Source organism: Narcine bancroftii, chromosome 9, assembly GCF_036971445.1.
Source record: "Narcine bancroftii isolate sNarBan1 chromosome 9, sNarBan1.hap1, whole genome shotgun sequence".
NCBI classification, from domain to species: domain Eukaryota; kingdom Metazoa; phylum Chordata; class Chondrichthyes; order Torpediniformes; family Narcinidae; genus Narcine; species Narcine bancroftii.
The window spans coordinates 20,392,177-20,413,131 of NC_091477.1; the positions used below are offsets into that span (position 1 = coordinate 20,392,177).

The window sequence follows — 20,955 nt, forward strand, 5'->3', positions numbered from 1 at the left end:
TAAAATAATATTTTTAATTATCAATAAAAACAATAATATAACACTTTATCTAATTTAACTAACCTATCTACACTTATATAACTTAACCCCCAACTTTGTGTGAATATACTGGAATACCCAAGCCATGACAACTCGAGGCACTATTCTTGGAAGCCAGTTCAAAGTTCAGTTTCAGAAATTCAATGTTGACACGTCGGCTTGAAATTGATGCGGCACGCAGGCTTTAGATGAAATTAGCAGTTTATGAAGTGGGGGGAGAGAGACCGGGGGTGACAGAATGTTTATAACTCACAAAACCCTTGTTGAGGTGCTTCCAGCAAAATGTTCTTTTTAGATGAGTGCCAACCAAAGCTCCCCTCTTCTTTGGCGAAGGAGACACGAAGCAGGTAATGCTCACAAAGCTTCCAGAACCCTTTCTATGGGTCAACTGAACTAAGCTGGCTCTCACTCTGGTCACGATCCAAGCACAGTCTTTCTTCTGCCTTCAGAACCCTTTCTGTTGGTCAACCAAACAAAAGTGACCTTCACTCTTTTGGTCACAGAGTGGTATACTCATTCCTCTTTAATAGGCAGGAGGAAATCAGACAGATTGTCTGTAACCACACACGAGGCCACTCCAGCACAGTATTTCTTCCAAGAGCTGTTTGCTCCTGCGCTATCTCCTTAAAATGGCCCTTGAGCAAAACTGTGTCCTCAGTCTTAATCTGTTGGTCACATGCTCTCTGAACCTGGGTTTAGGGTCACGGCCTTGCTTTTCTTCAAATGTATCCAATTTTGGAACATGCTGTCTTCAGCCTGCAGTCAGTTTCACAGATACTCCAAAGCCTGCAGGGTTTGTTAAATCTGTTCTCTTAAAGTGACAGTCTCACACAAATGAAAATGGACTGAAAAATGGGAGCACATAATAGTCAATTTCAATGATCTCTGTTGAAATTTAAATATTTTCAATTAACAGATTCTAAGTTGGTAAAGGGATATTTGTGTAATAGTTAATGCATCATTGAAAATGTAACATTCATAAGTATTTGTACTTCAAGGTTGGGATAGAAAGCAGCAACTGGAGTACTCTTTACTATTGATTTTAAACAATCCCATGGGCTCAAATCTCCATTTATAATGTGGGATTCAATGGAGGTAAAAAGGTTTTGCATGATTGAAAAATCGTGATATGGTCAGTTTTCTTGGAGTGCAAGTCCTCCATGGTGTCGGGTTCTCCTTGAGTTAAACAAAAGTGTATGTGAAGCATTTTACAAATTAACACAACAGATTTAACATAAAAATTAACTTCAGATCACCAGCTTTTCTTGTGACTGAATCCAGTGTGTGAGAGGAGAGCCAAGCAGCTGCACTTGTTAATTCTGCAGGATCCCTGTAGTACTTCCTGAGGTTAATATCCTTTGTTTATTTTTTTTGACAGCATCCTCCTCATTTGTGACTCATTGAATTTTGGTTTTTATCATTTGTGTTTAATTACCATTTGTTGAAAATGCATTTTTTTTTAGAAGGCAAGGCAAAGCAGTGAATGCTGATTTAAGAATATAAACATTTTCTCAAGTTTAATATTTTGATTGGAAAAGGTATGTTAATCTCTTCATGTGATCCAGGCATAGATGGAAACGAGGTTGGGGGTGGAGTGAGGCAGAGTGGCAATCTGCTTTGGAAAATTTAAATCATGGTCACAGTGCATTTGCCTTCTATGTTGTATTGATGAGCTGCAGCTGCCAGATAGCAGTTGAAGGCTCAAAAGCTGGTATGCAGGAAAAATTGTCAACTTCAGAGCAATTTAACCATGTTGTTTTTAAACCAACCGAGTCTGTGAGATCATTTTCAGCGGGAAATGCACATGCCTTGCTCCTGGTGAGCAGACAGTCAATTTCAATGCTGCCTTTCATATTCTAAGAATGGAAGGGGAAAAGTTGTAAAAGAGGAAGCTCAGTCTGGAAAAGAAAGTGGCATACATGATCTGGCCAAAAGCAAGTTACTTAGTTTCAAAGCAACATCTCTGCAACAGTTTCAAAGTGGAATTTTATATTTTGTGAAGATATTTTTCTGAACTGTTTTTATTCAAATGCCTGGCAAAATTAAGAAGACAAAACTGAGTTGAAATATACCAGCAATATCTGTTACTCAAGACCTGTTAGTACAGCCTGGCCTTAGTGAATTAGCAGTATATTTCTGCATTACATAAACGGAAGTAATTTCTCATGAAACTACATGAAAAGTAATCCAATCAGTGGTACGTTTTAATTTATCCTTTTGAGTCCTGTGTGTTTGTTTGTGGTGGGAATTTTAATTGAGCAGCATCTTTCGGTAATTATCAATGTCGAATTTTCAAAAAAGTTCTGACTTTGCGAAATATACTTTAATGGATCCATCAGCCAGAACAAATTATTTTCACTATAGCAGTGGGGATGCTTACATTCATTAAGTAATTTATTTAACAATGTTAACTATTTATGGCTCGTTTTCCAACACTGACTTTTAGATATTTGTAGTGACTACTAACCATAAAAAAAGCCGTTTGGAGGCTAAGTGGGCTTTTTACTGTGGCATGTTTGAATTAATTCTTAACAAAGTCCAGATGTGTTTTAAATAGTTTATTATTAAACATGAAGGGACTCATAACGTGTTAATGATAATTGTAATGTGGTAACGATAACGTCCTTGCGTGATTAACAGTATCGACCAGTCTTTTCAATAATGTGTAACGGTCAACAGAAAATTTGGAGGTTCACTCACCCATCATCGATTTCGACATTACACTTAAAGTGGGCTAACTAACTGCTCCAATCACATGCAACTCCCTCGCATGTGCCAACCCTAGTCCAGAGCACATGTGCACTGGAAGATACCAAACGCGTGCAGCCTCCAGACCCTAGAATGCCGCCGATGCCCACAGCCAAACCGACAGCAGTAAACAATGAGCCTTTGGCTCTTACAATATTAAAGGAATCAAGACATTAGGGATTAATGCTGAGGTGAAAGATCAGCCACAAAATTTATTGACTCATTAAGTGTGCACAATGGGCTGAATCATCTCTACTCCTTGTTTTCTTGATTAGGATATATTTTTAAAGCCAATACTAAATTGTATGAAACTATAATCTGCTGCCTGAATGAAATTATTTGAAGTGGAACACTGCTTTTATTTGAAACTTGTTTAATGATTCAAATAAGGTTTAAATATTAGACAGTATTCAGTTCCGTTTCAACTTGGAGAATTTGGTGTTCTGTCCTAGCTACAGAATTCTGGACAAATATACAATAGTTAACTATTATATTGATTGAAATGGTTTCAGTCAATGTCTTTAACCTGTGTGCGTGAACTACCAGGAAATGTTAGTAAAGAAGTGATGAAGTTGCTGGAAATGTTGAAGGTGCCATTTGGTTATGAGACAGAATAGTAAAAATTTTAATCACAAAAATGTCATTAGCTGAATATTTTGCAAAGCAATTGAGGTGAAGAGGGTTCAGAAAAGATGTGTGTTGCTCAAAACAGGGAGCTTGAATTATAAGGGCAGATTGGATAGACAGAAACTTTTTTTCCTGGAGTGAGCAAGATGAGGTTTATAAAATTGAGGGATGTAGATAATCAGTCTTTCAGACTTCAAAACCAGAGGCCGTAGGTTTAAGGTAAGAAAGGAAAGATTGAAAGGGGACCTGAGGGTGTGGCTGTATGGAAGTGGTAGAGGTTTGTACAGGATGAGTACCTCTTATCAGAATACCCGAAATTTGAAGATCCAAATTTCGAAACTTTTTCATCTACAGTGCTCAAAGATAATACATTATAGAGTTATAATTCAGCATAGCATTGTTAAAACATTATTTCCATTTTGAATATCATGAAAAAGTTTGTAAGGGAAATACAGTGCTAAAGTAATGGGTGGGGGGGGGGGGGAAGAGAGAGAAAGGAAGTCAACATGTGAATTCCCTGGATTATACTATTGTGGATTATACTATTGAAGAAGACCGCAGAGCCCACCTCACTGACAAAAGGCAAAGGAGGAAAAATCCAACACCCAACCCCAACCAACCAATTTTCCCCTGCAACCGCTGCAACCGTGTCTGCCTGTCCCGCATCGGACTTGTCAGTCACAAACGAGCCTGCAGCTGACGTGGACTTTTTACCCCCTCCATAAATCTTCGTCCGCGAAGCCAAGCCAAAGAAGAAAGAAAGACTATTGTGATATACTATGTGCAACTCTTGAATTTAGAGTTGTAAACTTTGCATAATTTATTACTTACATGAACCAGGAAATGCAAAGCAAAGTGAAAATATTTTAATGAAATGGAGGCTACCTATTTTGAGATCAAGTCTGAGCAGTTTTTGTGGCCACATGCAGTAGAGCACCAACTAGTGGTTGATTTTTAACAGCACTGGTCGGCTTAGATTCTGATTTCAATGAGGATTCATCTGTTAACCATTCCAAGCCTTAAGGTTTTGCACAAGGTTTTGAATAGGAGAGTTTATTTCTCTATGTGTTCAGCTTCTACAGAAGTTACAAAATTATTATTGAAACAAATGACAATGAATGAGTTTTATTTAATGATTAAATATCATTAATTATTTAATTATATTGCTGCTACCATCAAGATAGAGGTATAGTTGCCACAAGTCATGCACTAGGTTCAGGAACAGCTGCTACCCTTCCAGACTAGTCAACAACAAACTCATTTAAGCACTCTTACTTTTGCACTTTTTCTTTTTCTCTCTTTACTGCACAGTCAGTTTGTTTTCATTTCTTTATTTATTAATATTTATACATTGAGTACAGTTTGTTTTGTATTACCAATAAGTTGTAATTCGGCCTTGCCCTCAAGAAAAAAAGCATCTCATTGTTGTTTGTGATGTCATGTATGTACTCTGACAATCTAAAATCTTGTTAATTGACGGTGAGAGACTTCATTTAAAGCTTTAAAAAAAAAATTCAGTACACTATACCACTGGAGTACGCCTCCAAAGAATTCCAGTAAATTAGTCTGATGTACTTTCATCAATTCATGCTGATTCTGTTCAGTTCAAATTTTTTTTAAAGTTGATTTGGCATTCTTGTAATTTTCCTGTGACACTTGTTATGTTAATAGTTTTTTTCCTCTCCCTCCTTTTGTTAAACAGTGGCACCACATTTACTTTCCTCCAATCCACAAGAACAATTTCACAACTTGTAGAATTGTGGAGGATGAAAATAAAAATATTCACCATATTTATAGTCCATATCTTACAAAACTCTAGGATGCAAATCATCATCTTTGAAATTCATCAGCTTTTTTTTGAAATTAGTACTTATTTCCTTCACTTCCTCATTCTCACATGACCCTTGATTTTCTGGTAGTTATGGCATATTTTGTCTTTTCTCTGATGTTGTTTAATTCCTCATGTTGGATGTGGCTAATTCAATTGTCAGGGTTGTATGTGATATCATGTATAGATTCTGAGATTCTTTTTTCCTGCAGGCAAGGCAGAATTACCATTTATTGGTAGTACAGAAAACTTTACTCAAGAAGATACATATGTAAATATGTAAACAAATAAATGTAAACAAACTGAAATACAGAGAGAAAAACAATAAAATGCAAAACTAAGAGTCTTTTAATGATCCCCAGATTGAGTTTGTCGTTGAGGATTCTGATAATGGAGGGGGAGCAGCTACTCCTGAACCTGGCCGTTCAAGTCTTGTGACACTCATGCCTTTTGCTTGATGGTGAGAACAGAGCATGTTCTGGGTGGTGTTCATCCTTGATGATTGCTGCTGCTCTCCAAAGGCAGCGTTCCTATAATCTCGCAGGGTTTTGCCTCTGATGTCCTGAGCTGTGTCCGCTACCTTTTGCAGGGCTTTCTGCTCAGAAGTATTGGTGCCCCCATTCTATTTCCACAACATTTGTTGAAATTTGCCAGGGTTTCTGATATCATACCAAACACCGGCAAACACCTGAGGAAGTCGAAGTGCTGACATGCTTTGAAGGATCGTCAACCTAAAATGTTGATTTTACAGGTACACAATCCTTTATCCGTTACCCTTGGGGGACAGTGTGTTCTGAATTTTGGATTTTTTCGGATTTCGGAAAGCTCATCTGAATTGTGCTGCCATATCCACCCCCACCCCCTTCCGGCCGCCTCCCCCAACCGCCAGACCCCACTTGCCAGATTTTGGAGCTTTCCGGATTTTAGATGTCCGGACAAAGGATCGTGTCCCTGAATTTTATTTCCCTCAACAAATGCTTCTGAGTATTTCCAACATTCTCTGTTTATAGTTCAGATTTTCAGTGTTGTCTTTCTCAGAGTTCCAGCACCTTTTTATTCTTTCTCCTTTTCTGCTGTTGTGCATCTCCCTCTACATTAAGGGCCTATCTCATTGGCCTGGAGACTAGATGGCGACTCGAGTCTCTGCTGGTTGCGGAGACGTCTCTGTGATGTCTCCATCAGTTGTAATGACATCGCAGAGACTAATTTTGTCTGCGACTGGAGAGACATCTCTGAGACCCGTTGGAGACTGAGGAGACGATGCGGTGACGTCTCCGCGACGTTGCTTGATTTAGAGACCACATGACTGAGCACGTGCTGGCATCGTCGAGGCACCTTCACTCCTGGTCCAAGTCACAGGTACATCCCGGTCAAGATCTTTATCATCTGGTACTTGTTCCTGCTGCTACTGCTGCTCCTTGTACTGCCTTGGAAGAGGCCCCACCATCTTGTCTTGCCAGAGCAGAGCTCCAACCCCAAAGTAAGTAGTACTGGGTCAGGTACACTCTCTGGTTCTTGGCAACAGACGGCATGTTACTTCCTCTTCTCTGCATCCCCTCCAACTGGTTGGTATGCTGTCTCCACTCTTCATGGGTGTGTGGGTCCTCTCTGTCAGCTGAGAGTCTGATGTCTGTCATCATGTTGTGGAGTGTACAGGCAGCAAGGACCACCTTTTCAACCGTCTGTGGGCGCTTCATCGTCATGGTGTGGAAGCATCTGAATCTGGAAAGAAAAAAATAGAAGTAAAATTAAAGTCATTGTATTTGCTGTGTTTACAATCTGGCACATATGACTGTATGGCAGGAAACAAAAAAGTGCTGCGCACCTGTTTGCCAAGATCCCAAAGCTGTTCTCCACAATAAGCCTGGACCTGGACAGCCTGTAGTTGAAGATTCTCTCTGCATGGAGTAGGGCTTCATCATCCATGTCCTCAGGGCGAATGCATCGTCACCAACCAAGAAGTAGGGGACATCTTGATCTCCACCAGGAAAGGGTTCAGGAGGTGGCAGGTTGGCTTGACCTTCATCCAGTGCCTTGAACAAATTGCAGTCCCTGAAGATGCCAGCATCTGAGTCAGCTCCAGGAGTCCTCACATTGAGGTACATGAACTTATAGTCAGCATCTACCAACGCCAGCATGATGATGGAAAAGTTGCTTTTGTAGTTGTGGTAGAAATTGCCTGACCCTGGAGGTTCAAGAATTCTGACATGCTTCCCATCCAGTGCACGACAGACGTGATTTAAGTTCCACTTCTCAGAAAAACCCTTAGCCACTTCCTTCCACTCCTCTGGTGTAGATGAATGCTTGATGGCCTCCTCATGATACTCATCATAGATGGCTTGGCACACCTCTGGGACAATACTGACAATGGTGTTTGGAGCCACACGGAAGCCATAGGACAGGGTCTTATAGGAGTTTCCTGTAGCAAGGAACCTCAGAGTGATGGCAACCATCAAACCAGGGGGCAGGGCCTTTCTGAAGTTTGAGGCCTAATTCTCTACTTCTTATGTTACTTAAAAGAAATCTCTGGTTTTTTTTTAGTATGTTATTTTTTGTAATTTTATTTAGATCTTATTTAATTCTTCCCAAAATGTATTTACATGCCCAAGTTGCATGTAATGTTGTTCCCTTTTCCTTAAAGCAAAAACATCTATCTGATAATGTTGAATCCCACTTTTTTAATTTTTGAGGAGTAATATATACCCTGTGTAACCAATTCTACTGTATCATGTGTAACCTTGTGTTTATTGTATTCTTCATAGTTCCAGAACATAACTTTTCCCATACTTCATTTTTTATCTTTATGTTTAGATCCTTTTCCCACTTCTGCTTAGGTTTATAGTTTATTTCATTTTCCTTATCTTGCAGCTTAATGTACATGTTCATTATAAATCTTCAAATATCATTGTGTCTGTAATCACGTATTCAAAGCTGCTTCCTTCAGGTAATTTCAAGCTGTTTCCCAATTTATCCTTTAAATAAGCTTTCAATTGATATGCAAATATTGTACCATGGGGTATTCTATATTTGTACCTCAACTGTTCAAATGGTAATAAATTATTTCCCAAAAAACAATTTTCTATTCTTTTGGTTCTTTTTCTCTCCCATTCTCTAAAAGAAAGGTTATTTTTATTGTAAAAGGGATTAGTGGGTTTTGTGTCAATAACAATTTTGGTATTTGGTAATTCATTTTTTTTCTCCCCCTTACTCCCTTCCTTCCCTTCTCTTTTCCCTCTTTAGTTCTTTACATATACATTGTTTTTACATCTTTATATATACTTTATCGGCATTCTTCATTCTTGTTACATCTCTTCTGTCCTGCAAATGTTCTGCGAATTCTTGCACTTTCTCTGGATCTGAGAACAGTCTGTTTTGCTCCCCAGGTATAAATATTTTAAGCACGGCTGGATGTCTTAATATGAATTTGTAACATTTTTTCCATAAAATCGATTTCACTGTATTAAACTCCTTCCTCCTTTTTAAGAGTTCAAAACTTGTGTCTGGGTAAAATAATATTTTTTGAACCTTGTGTTCCAATGGTTTATTATCTTCTCTAACTTTATTCCTTGTCCATTCCAGTATATTTTCTCTTGTCGTGTATCTCAAAAATTTTACTAAGATGGAGTTTTTGATATGCCTGTGCTTTCGGAGCTAATGCTCTGTATGCCCTTTCTATTTCCATTTCTTCCTGCATTTCTATAGTTCCCAGGACCTTCAGGATCCATCCTTTTATAAATTCCTTCATGACTGTGCCTTTTTCACCCTCCTTCAGGCCCACTATTTTTATGTTGTTTTGCCTAATTTTCCAACATATCAATTTTCTGAGATAACAACTCTTGTGTCTCTTTAATTTTTTTGTCACTTGCTTCCAAGTTTTCTCTTAAGTCATTTACTTCCATTTCTACAGACGTTTCCTGCTCTTCCACATTCTCTACTCTTTTCCCTATTTCTGTCATAACCAGTTCTAACCTTTGCATTTTATCTTCTATTCTTTTCATTTTCCTTTTAATTGCATTAAATTCTAATGATAACCATTCTTTTAATGATCTCATTTGTTCTCAAAAAAGACTTTATCTATATTCTGTTCATCAGTTTTACCTTTTATTTCTCTGTGAAGATCTTGGTCTTCTTCTTCCACTTCTGTGTCTGTATCTGTGTTTGTGTCTTCTCTTCTTTGTGTCTGTGTCTCTTCAGTTTTTCCTGATGAGCTGCTTGTATCTCTTTGTCGAGCCTCTTCTTGCTGATCCTCTTACCCCCCACCCCGGGCTGCTCGTCTGTTGTACTTTCTGACGTTGATCTTCTTGTTGGTCATCCCTCTGTCTATCTCCCTTGTCTGTTTCATCCCTCTTCTGCTGGCTTCCTCGTCCTCCAGGTGAGCGCCCTGGTGTCAGGTGTCCCTCAGCTGTTTGCTCTGTAGCTGCCCGCTCCTCTGCTGAGCCCCCCTCCCGCCGGTGTCCTCTTTTTCCTTTGATTGCGCAGTTGCACACTTTTGTTTGGCTCTGAGAGCCATTTTTGTAGTGCACCGGCTGGTGGGTCGCAACTCCGCAGGGCAGGCACTGACCTCGAGGGTCGGGCACTCCTCGCCACCACAGTGTCCTGTTCCTTCGTGCAGGTAAGGCCTTCTTCTATCTTCTTCGGCGACTTTACTTTTTTTCCAGTTGCTTTTACTTTCTCCTTCTTGGGAGCCATCTTCTTTCTCTTCTCTGTATCTTTATCTTCTATTTCTTATATTTTATTTTTGTTATGCTTTGCTTTTTCCTAACTTTTTTCCTATTTTCCTGGAGAGGGCTGTTTTTCCCAACCGGCAACTACTCCATCACGTGACTCCTAATATAAATAACATGTTAAAGAAACTATTTGAAGGCTCTTGCAAAAATCAGTAATGCCTTTTGTAATGATTTGTGGATTTTTTTGTCTCTTTGTGCATGCTTATGCACCTTGTAGCAAGATCACTTGAATGAAAACAGCCTGGTTTTTGACAGAAAGGTGACTGTTGAGTCTAAATGAATTTGATGTAAATCTAGAAATGGAGTTCAGGTATTCACTGTTTTAGAAAGTTTGCTTTATGCCACTTTGCTCCCCTTCCCCCTCCCTTGTTCCATTTGTCTGGGGGTGTTAACTGCGTCGAAACTGGTGGGGGGAGGGGATGCCGGCAACGTTGGAGTGAGCAGGTGTGGGGGGGACTGGGACATTTGAAGAAAAATAATTTAATTTGTACTCAACCACGGTCAAAATGGAAGTTGACTCCATTCTACTTCTGGTTGACTTGCCAGTTTGTAACTACAGGTTGTTTGTAAATTAGATGTCTTCAACCTGGGGACTGCCTGCAATAGATTCTCTAGGACCTTCAATTTATGTTCTTGGGTTGATATAACATAATGTGAAAAATATGGGTTAACTATTGTTGAATACAGTAATGTTTCATCCAACCAGCAGGTGGTGTGTAACCAAGGAAATAATTTTATAGCACAGCAAAAAAAATTTGGCTCAGTTTTGTAATTAAATATTTTACTTTGTTTGCATTTGTGATTATATTAGAGCAGTGATTTTCAAACTTTTCTTCCACTCATATGGCACTTTAAATAATCCCTATGCCATAGGTGTTCTGTGATTAGTAAGGATTTACTTAAGGTATTGTGTGGGTGGAAAGATAAAGTTTGAAAACCACTGTTTTAATTGCACCGACTTGACTGTTATGTGCACGGTTTCATAACTCCAGTTGAAATGGGCCAATGACAATTTTTTTCAAGCAAAATATTTCAGTAACAATTAGGTTGAGAGCAGAGATTCTCAACTTTCCCTTCCCACTCACATACCACCTTAAGCAATCCCTTACTAATCACAGAGCACCTATGGCAATGGCCTTATTATTAAGATGTAAAACTAAAATACTCAACAAACGTATGAGAATTAAAAAAATTATTTTTCCCAAATTTAAAAAAAATAGTGCAGAATATGTATGCAAGATTATAATTTAAAAAAATTTGGTTTGAACTATCAATACTTTTCAAGGAGCAGTGAGGAATTGCCCTTCATCAAGGTATGGAAAAAATGTAGACAGGCCCCTGTACAAAATGGTGGTGGGGGAGGGGTGTAGAGGTGCAGGGGAATGAACACAGTCCCAAAGGCAGGAGGTAATAGGTGAAAAAGGGTAGGAAGGCACACCAGCAAGCAGGGGGAGGAGGGATGGCTCTATGAATGGAGAGGGAAGGGGGTGGAGACCTGGAGGAAAGAAGTCAAAGGGAGGGTGAATGGAGAGTAGGCTAGCAGAAATCAATAACCAGAAACTATCCATTTGGAGAGTACTCAGATGGAAAATTGTGCTTCTCAAATTTACAGGTGGTCTTGGTGAGTCAGTACGTGAAGCCATGTCCAGACATGTCAGCATGGAGTGGGCGTGGAATTGGAATGGGTTGGCCATTGGGAGATCCCTGTCACTATTGCAGATAGAACAAAGGTGCTCAGTGAAGTGATCTCCCAGTCGGTGTCCAGTCTATTTGATACGGAGAAGGCCACAGCAGGAATACCAGGTGTAGTAGGTAACTCTGCGGATGCACAAGTGAAGTGTTGCTTCACTTGAAAGGACGGTTTTGGACACCGAAGTGTGGTGAGGGAAGAGCTGTGAGCGCAGGTGTGGCGTTTCCTGTGATGGGAGGGAAAGTGCCAAGGGGGCAATAGGTGGGAAGGGAAGAGTGGACAAGGGAGTCACGGAGGGAGCAGTCCCTACGGAAGGTGAAGAGGGGAATATGTATTTGTGTTGGGATCATGTGGTAGGTAGTGGAAATTATGGTCGGTAGCAGAAAGTATGGAGGATATGTGTTGAATACAAAGGTTAGTAGGATGGTAGGTGAGGATAAGGAGAATCCTGTGATAGTTACGTTTGAGGGCAGAGGGGGTTAGGGCAGATACCCAGGTTTGTTTTGAAATTAGTTGCTATATTTGTTTTCAACTAATTTAGTATGGCAGCTTTTAATGACTTTATCCCTGTTTATTAGTTTTGAACGTATATCATAATTTTTGAGTATTTCTAATATTCTTGCAAACAATTTTATATTTCATGCACTTGGGGAAGAGAATGGTTAAAATCTTTAAATATCTTGCAAGATAAAAAACTCCTGATTTAACATATAACTCTTTTGTATGATTTATTTTCAGAGATTACATAAGCAACTTGTATGTGTTGTAAATTGTGAATATTTTAACATGTTGTACACTGATGTACTTGATAATACAAGCACTATCCTGTTGCACTATAAGAGTTGCTTCTTTGCACTCGATAGCTACCATATATTTTTAATGTCATCTTGGTATATTCAAAAAATTTATGCCCCATGCTAAGGAAATAAATGTCTAGAAAGGGCACATAGCATGAGATTGCTTTTTTCTGTTATTATTTAATTGACTTTTGGTGTAGTGATAAGAGAAGCAGAGAGGTATTACTGTGTAATGAAAGGTGATATGAAGTACATTTAACAAAAATATAAAGACTTCCCAAGTTATTTAAGTTTGGAGCAAAATATAACTGCTGGAATTTGGCAGCACCCATGGATGGAAGTAATTGAGATTTCAAATCAAAATCTTGCTTCAGTACCATGATAGATTGGTAATATTTAAAAAGAAAGGGAGAGGTCTACAGTTAATAGGGGACCTAGATTATGGGCAGGTGGAATCGGGTGGGGGAGCAGGAGAGTTGGAATTGGGAGATAGACAGGAGAATAATAGGGAAGCAGAGTGAGCTAGAAGGAAAGTCGTTGAAGGAGGGAAGTGGATGAAACAATTCAAGGGAGGGATGATGGCTAGATGGCATCTATGACAGAGGGGATGAGTGTGGGTGGTTGTAAGTGAGAAAGGGAAAAGGAACTGGTAACAAGGGTCAGGTCATGGGATTGAAAAGAGGGGTGTGTGTGAGAGGACTTGAGTGAATGAGATTGAGAGAGAATGGGGTTGAGGAGTGGAAGTTTATTGAAATTAAAGATTTTAATATTCATGCTGCTGTGCTATAGACTACCCAAATGGAATAAGTGGTGCTACTCTTCAAATTTGTGTTTGCCCTCATCCTGGAGGTAGAACAGGTAGGTTGGTATAGGAATGGAAAGGGTGGGGGGGGGGGGGTTAAAATGTCTGCAGTTCTGTCCACCTGGTTCACCCCTCAGTTACCTATAACCTATTGACCCTTCCCTCTCTTCCTTAGTACTGAAGGAGGGTTTTGACTTGAAACACTGATTTTTCATTCCCTCCGTGCATTCTGTCTGACCTGAGTTTTCCAACAGTTTGTTTATTTTTCTCTAGATTCCACCATCTCTTGAAAATTTGAATCCTTGGAATTTGAACCTTGCTGAAGTAGTCTATTATAAGCCTTTTTCACACTGGCTAACCAGTAGATTGGCTGTTCAGTTAAGGAAGCCGTTTTTCCCTTTCACATTGGACTACTGTTAACCAGTTTTCTGTGTCCTTTCACACTCCTCACAAGGCATCCCCAGGGATAGGGGATTCTATCCTCCACCGGTGACATCTGAGTGATGCATTGAACGATGGTGGACCTGCTCTAAATCCTGATCAATGTATTATGATCTTGTATTTAAGCAAAATGAATCATGCCTCATTATAGCATAATTAAACATTATGTACAGCACAGTATGAGCCCATTATCCCTGTTGTTGTGCCGACCTATATAAACCTTTATTTTATAAAAGACTGTGGGAAAGTATAGCCGCACTATTTTAGACAAAGAGAAAGAGAAATAGCACACTGACCCTCCTAGAATTCCGAGCACTCTGCCGCACAAATTCTGGGATGGCAGATCCGCCACCTCTTTCCCGATGCGACTTTCCCATGGTCTTTTAGACATTTATAAAGGTTTATATAGGTCAGCACATTTTATATCTTTTTAATTCTTTTGTTTCTTTCACATTCCTGCACTCATGCAAAAATGTAATCAACGTGTCACTACTTTATCCCAGGATACCCTATGTCCCTTTCAGACTGGGCTAATGGGCACGCAGGTGTCATCATACACCGGGGATGATACTACCCACCTAGATAGTATCATTTCCGGCATCTGATGACACCTGCGTGCTTGCTTCCATGTTTCATGTCCAAGGATCCTCAAATCCGCTTGTGCTTTAGCTTTCTTTAGTCTTTCTCCATCTAAATAATAATTTATTTTACCTTTCTTCTCTCTGATGAAAGTCATTTCTCATCTGTAGACTTTAATATTTCACTCACTTCACATTTTTCCACATTCCATTCCATTTGCCAACATTTTACACTTTGAATTAACCCACCTCTCTGCAAACTATCCTCGTACAGCTTGCCTTTTGCCCATTTCAGTATCATCTGCAAATTTGGTATCCTTCCTTCAAATTATTAATATATATCATTAACAGCTCTATCTGCAGCTATACTATTTCTGGATTTTTTTTTCAATCCTCCAGTACTTCTGCCATCTCTTCAGCATTTGTTTCAGGATCTTGTTTGTGATCTAGGGGATTTATCAACCTTATTAATTTGCCAATTCTCACTCTGATGTGTTAACATTTCATTCCTCTCCTGTATTTTTTAAGTCATGGTTGAATTTTTGTGGTATTTTCCCCCCACTAATACTGTTGGGACATATTTGTAACTTCTGTCATTTTCTTGTTCCACACAACTATTTCCCCAGACTTGTTCACTTTGATCATATAACGTGAAGTATTATCATTGATGGATAAACCAAAAGGGAATTGTCTTTTTAAATAATAGTTTTCCTGTCTTGTATGTTTTTATTTAATCAATCTGATCTGCAGAAAGAGCTCCAACAGGAACTAAGATTGACTGACAATGAATCAACATGATCAAGGAAACATCTTGTGCCACTATTTATTTATCTCTCTCTTCTGGATCAGTAATTCCTTCTTGTTTCTTGTGGAAATCTCCATTTCCATTCTGTAGTTAATTTTTTTAGCTGTAAAACACAACAGTAAATAAGCTAACTATAAAATTAGATAATCTCTTGTAAAAGTAGCTCCTTTTATATTTGACTTTAAAACAGGGAAATTATAATATCCGTTAAACACAGGGCACTGTCTCAAGGAAGCAACAGCTTCATAAAGGATTCCCATCACCCAGGTCATGGTCTCTTTTGGCTGCTACCTTCAGTCCAGCATCTCTAGGTTCAAGAACAATTTTTTCCAACATTTTCAGGCTTTGAGCCTTCCCATGCTACCCTAACCAGAACACTACTAGGATCAAAATCTATCTGCATTATTGTAACTTTTTTTGCACTGAATACAACTGTGAATAACCTTTTTTTATCATTTTTCTCTTGTCTATTAATTTTATTTGCACTTATTATTAGGGACTTTACATGCTTGCGTAGCTGCAGTATGCAAGAATAACTGCGTGCCTTTGGACTTGTGCGCATGCCTTCAAACTCTCATCATCAAAAGATTTGCTGGTATTCATTTTAAGTACTTCATTGTGTTTTTGTAGTATTTGGACTCAAGTATGCTGTTTACCATAATGGATTGGAAGGGTTAAACAAAAAAGAAAGGTGTGTGGAACATAGTACCCTACTGACAAAATAAAACATGGATAATTGCAGAAAATCTATTGCATGGAATAAAAAATTATTCTCATGAACTGGTCAATCCATCTCAGATTTCAGATTTATTGTCAGAGTACCTGCATGACATCACATACAACTCTGAGATCCTTTTTCTGTAGGCGAGGCAGAATTACCACTTATTGGTTGTACAAAAAAAATGCTGTACGCATTATATATGTAAACAAATAAAGAACTGTAAACAGATAACGAATGTAAACAAACCGACTGCAATACCAAGAGAATAAAAAAAATCAACAGTGCACAAGTGCGAGTCTTTAAATGAGTCCCGAATTGAGCTTTGTGTTGAGGAATCTGATGGTGGAGGGGTAGCAGCGGTTCCTGAACCTGATGGTGCGAGTCTTGTGGCACCTATACCTCTTTCCTGGTGGCAGCAGCAAGAACAGAGTGTGTACTGGGTGGTGTGGATCCTTGATAATTGTTATTGTTCTCAGATGGCAGTGTTCCTTATGGATGTTCTCGATGGTGAGGACAGCCTGTGATGATGTCCTGGGCTGTATTCAATACCTTTTGCAGGGACATCGGTGTCAGCACACTTTCCACCACACATCTGAAGAAATTTGCCAGGGTTACTGGTGTCATACCAAACCTCTGCAAACTCCTGAAGAAGTAGAGGTGCTGACATGTTTTCTTCACATACTTTTCTCCTCTATTTCTGCCATCGGCAACATGATCCCACCACCAAATACATCTTCCCTTCTCCTCTCTTAGCTTCTGCAGGGTCTGCTACCTTCGTGACTCCCTTGTACATTCCTCCCTTCCCACCAACTGCCCCCTTGCCACCTACCCTGTGACCGCAGGAAGTACTGCACTTGCACCCACATCTCCCCTTTAGCACCATTAAAGTTATTCCAAGTGAAGCACTGCCAGACTGCGACCACCTGCAAATTGGAGGAGCAACACCTCCTATTCTGTCTAGGCACCTTTCAACTGGAAGGCATTAACATCTACTTTTCTGGTTTCTGTAGCACCTCCTCTCTCTGCCCCCACCACTGCAAATCTATCCCCCTGTCTCCTTTCCTCCAGCTCTCTCTTTTCTTTTCCCATTGTGTCCCCAGCTGTGCATCCCATGAGCCAGCCCCCCCCCTCCATTAATTCTCGCCTTTCCTCTCTCCTGTCCTATCTACATCCAATCCAATTAACACTTTTGTCTGTTGTTGTGCCTTCCAGTGCTTATTCTTCTCTTCAGCCTTTTAATTCCGGCACCTCTCTCCTTTTTAATCAGACATTGAAGAAGGGCTTAGGTCTGAAACATCAGCTACATATCTTAACCTCCTATGGACGCTGCAAGACCTACTGAGTTCCTCCAGCATTTCTGTGTGTACTACAATTACAGCATCTGCAGACTTTTGTGTTTGACTTAACCTTCATTTTTCCCCTCTTTATTTCTCATGTTTTCTTGGTTTCACTTTAAATGGCTTTGTGATAGCACACTTACATATTCATAATTTTCTGGGGGAAAAAAGCATTTCTCCTGCATTTCCATTTGTAGATTCGTGCGTGAATATCTTGTGCTTATATGGCCTCCAAATGTAGGCTTCCCAACATCTTCCCAAAGATGCAATTTAGAAACTTGATTAAATGATTATGGACAAATAGGGTTTGATTAGATTTGAAACTTGAGTGCGATGTTGTGAATATGGTCTGTATCAAATGTAGTTTTCTGACTTTTTAAAATAAAGACCACTTTAAACATTCATGAGTTGTTTCCACCCAAGGCCTTTATCCTATGCTAATTAAACTCATCACCTTCAGACAAAGCATCCTTTGAGATGCTCATTTTATATTCACTACTTGTATCTAAATGCTTGTCTACTTTTTGAGTGTCCTTTCCGTTATATTTTATCCCGCATGTCCATTTATTTAAATTATCTATGATGCATTGCATCTATTACATTTTCTTTATTTGTTCAACAGCTATTTTGTCAGTTTAAAAATGCTTAAGAGTTCAAAGACAGAGCAGGCTATTTGGTGAAGTCATTCCATGTTTGTGTTTCTGTTTTTACTCTGTTCATTTCATCTCACTGTCAAGGTTTTCTATAAGTTCTAGTTCAATATCTGAAATGGGCAGGCTGCACTGAGGAAAGATTGAAGGTTTGATTAGTATCTAGTGTCATTTAGAAGAGTGGAATAGGATGAAACATTCAAAGATCATAAGGTCTCTTGACAGGATGGAGATGCAGAGGATACTTCTTGTGGGAGCATCTCGAAATGAGGACCTATATAAAAATAGCAGGCTGCAAATTGAAATAGATTTTGTTTCAAATGAACTTCCTTCCTCAAACATTAGTGGAAGTGTTTAGATGTTTTAATTTCAGAAATAAATTCTTGATGAGGGATTATGAGATATCAACTCTTCATTTCACTCTATTCCTAGTTGTAAAAGAGAGTAAGCTATGATCTTATTGAATGACAGAACAAGCCGGAGGGGCAATGTGGCTTACCCCTGCCCCTAATTCATATATTCAGTCTTGCAAGATTATGTGGATTTCTATTCAATGCTATGATGGTTTAATTGTGCTATATCAACTCACTGGACTTGAACAGTACTTCATTATATGGGAATAGCTTTGGGGCCTCCGAATAATGTGTTGACAATCGCCAATGCTTTCAATAAAGAAAAAATATTGTAATATGTTTGAGAGTATGTCCAAATCTAACAAGTGCTTGTATGCATGCAAGTCTTTCTGTATTTTTGTTGCAGCCAATTTTGGGGTCATAAACATTTAAAAAAAAAAAAATAGCATTTCAGTTATAGTGCAATGTTAGTTTCTTTATTTCAGTTGCCAGGTTAACTGATTTACTATTGAAAGAGCAAAGTGACATTAGTTTTTACATCAAAAAATCAATTAATCTGTTTAATTACAGCATAAAAATCAGAAACTGGTATATTTATCACAAGTTGTCTGTATGTGTTGCATCATTTAAGTGAAAACAATGAAATGTTCAGTGCTTAATCAATGTTATATTAAGGAAATTATTGGAGACATTACGCTGCATCTTTTCTGTTTTCTTGTCTCAGACTATCCTTCTCCCTAATTTACAATCTCATTATAATTTAGACTTGCAGGCTAATGATGACATGAGCTAACAATAAATAAGAGGGAATCCATACTGACTACTGGATTTTGGAAAGGTATCGCAATTCTTGTCAGATGGTTTGAAGTATGCGTGCAATCAGCAAACCCTGCCACCTCTGTAATCACACAACTATGTTTACACGTGCAACTAATTAAAAATGAAATGCCTGGAAAAACAGGTGGTGCTTTTTTTTGGCAAGTACTAATGCTCTTTTTATTTTAACTGAAAGTTTTGCTATAAATGAGAACTGGAAAGGGGAGATGGTCATTCTTGCCTGCTCCACCATTTGACAAGGTGAAGGATAATTTTTCACCTCAGAATATTTTTCTGCACCAACAGGATATCCCTCAAGTCACTTAATATCTAAAAAAAGCTCTTCATCTTGAATATACTCAGTAACAGATGGCCACAGACCTCTTAAGAAACTAATTCCAAAGTATCATGATATTGGGAAAAATGATATGAGGAACATCTTTATTCACTGAGCGGTTAGAATCTAATGCAATGCGAGGGATTGTATTGGAGGTAGGTTCAATGATAATGATTTGAAATCCAGCTTGATTTGTATCTGAGGATAAAATATGTAAATATATGTGGTGATAGTAACTCGTTGACCCATGCATAAAATTGCAATATCTGGTGGGCCAACTGATCTCCTTGTACTGTAACCATTCTGTTATTCCAGGCTTGCTTAGTGAGAACAGGATTGGTAGTCAAAAGATTCCTTGATCCATGGAGTGAGCATTTGTGCTGTATTCAGCACTTACCACTGCTTTGCTAGCGAGATGCCACAGCAAAGAGCATCAGCCAATTCACATGATCCCAAGCCTTGTTGAGGCTACTGTTTTTATTTGCAACTAAAGGAAAATGCACTATAAACATTGAAATGCAACAGCATTCCCTAAGGAAACACTACTCCACATGAGTCATGAACCAATCCATCCAAACAGGTATCTTGACTTGCACTGCAAACCTTAAGTTGCCTTTGCTAAAACCTATAGTGTGTAACGTCCAAAATACATGTAGTGCGATTTCTTATGATATTGCCTTTCATGGTTTAATTAAATGCCCCTGCCACCCCTTTAGTTCTTGACTCCTCTGCCAATGGTGACAGTTTCTTTATATCACTCCCAGCCCAGGCAACTTTGTACAAATTACAGCTGGATCTCTCTTTATCCCTGCAAAATTAGACAAAAGTAAAGTTCCATTTGCACTGACTATCACACACTCCCTGGACACGGGTTAGACATAGAATAAGATGAATGATGAAGTCAATGCGGTTCATAGTCTCACATGGTTCAGCTTTAGCATCTCGCTCGTGCTCTTTCTCTCTCATATTCTTTCCTTGCCTCCCCTCCCACCCCCCCACCCTACTCCTATTTATCTTTCTTTGGCTTGGCTTCGCGGACGAAGATTTATGGAGGGGTAATGTCCACGTCAGCTGCAGGCTCGTTGGTGGCTGACAAGTCCGATGCGGGACAGGCAGACACGGTTGCAGCGGTTGCAGGGGAAAATTGGTGGGTTGGGGTTGGGTGTTGGGTTTTTCCTCCTTTGTCTTTTGTCAGTGAGGTGGGCTCTGCGGTCTTCTTCAAAGGAGGTGGCTGCCCGCCGAACTGTGAGGCGCCAAGATGCACGGTTGGAGGCGAGATCAGCCCACTGGCGGTGGTCAATGTGGCAGGCACTAAGAGATTTCTTCAGGCAGTCCTTGTACCTCTTCTTTGGTTCACCTCTGTCTCGGTGGCCAGTGGAGAGCTCGCCATATAACACGATCTTGGGAAGGCGATGGTCCTCCATTCTGGAGACGTGACCTACCCAGCGCAGTTTGATCTTCAGCAGCGTGGATTCGATGCTGTCGGCCTCTGCCATCTCGAGTACTTCGATGTTATGTTTCCAACATTTCCTATTGATTTCCTGCAGTACACATCCAGGGATTTACCATTTGTCATATTTTTTCTTAGTTTCTATCTTGTCACTATCAACCAATAATTGGGTTTCTCTTGCATTCCCAAAACAACTGCACATTAAAAAA

General features: G+C 39.4%; 1 protein-coding gene across 12 annotated transcripts in view; it reads left to right on the forward strand.

Moving 5' to 3' along the window:
* Positions 1 to 20,955, forward strand: part of LOC138743262 (rap guanine nucleotide exchange factor 6-like) — a 235,964-nt gene that overhangs the window by 64,502 nt on the left and 150,507 nt on the right. Inside the window, exon 1 of one of the 12 annotated variants that reach the window (XM_069898264.1) lies at positions 15,608 to 15,677. The exons of the other annotated variants lie outside the window; for them this stretch is intronic. Coding sequence (XP_069754365.1) covers positions 15,643 to 15,677 — 35 coding nt within the window. The 5' untranslated portion in view covers positions 15,608 to 15,642. Of the gene's footprint in view, positions 1 to 15,607; positions 15,678 to 20,955 lie in introns of those variants that run through there. 12 annotated transcript variants of the gene reach the window in all.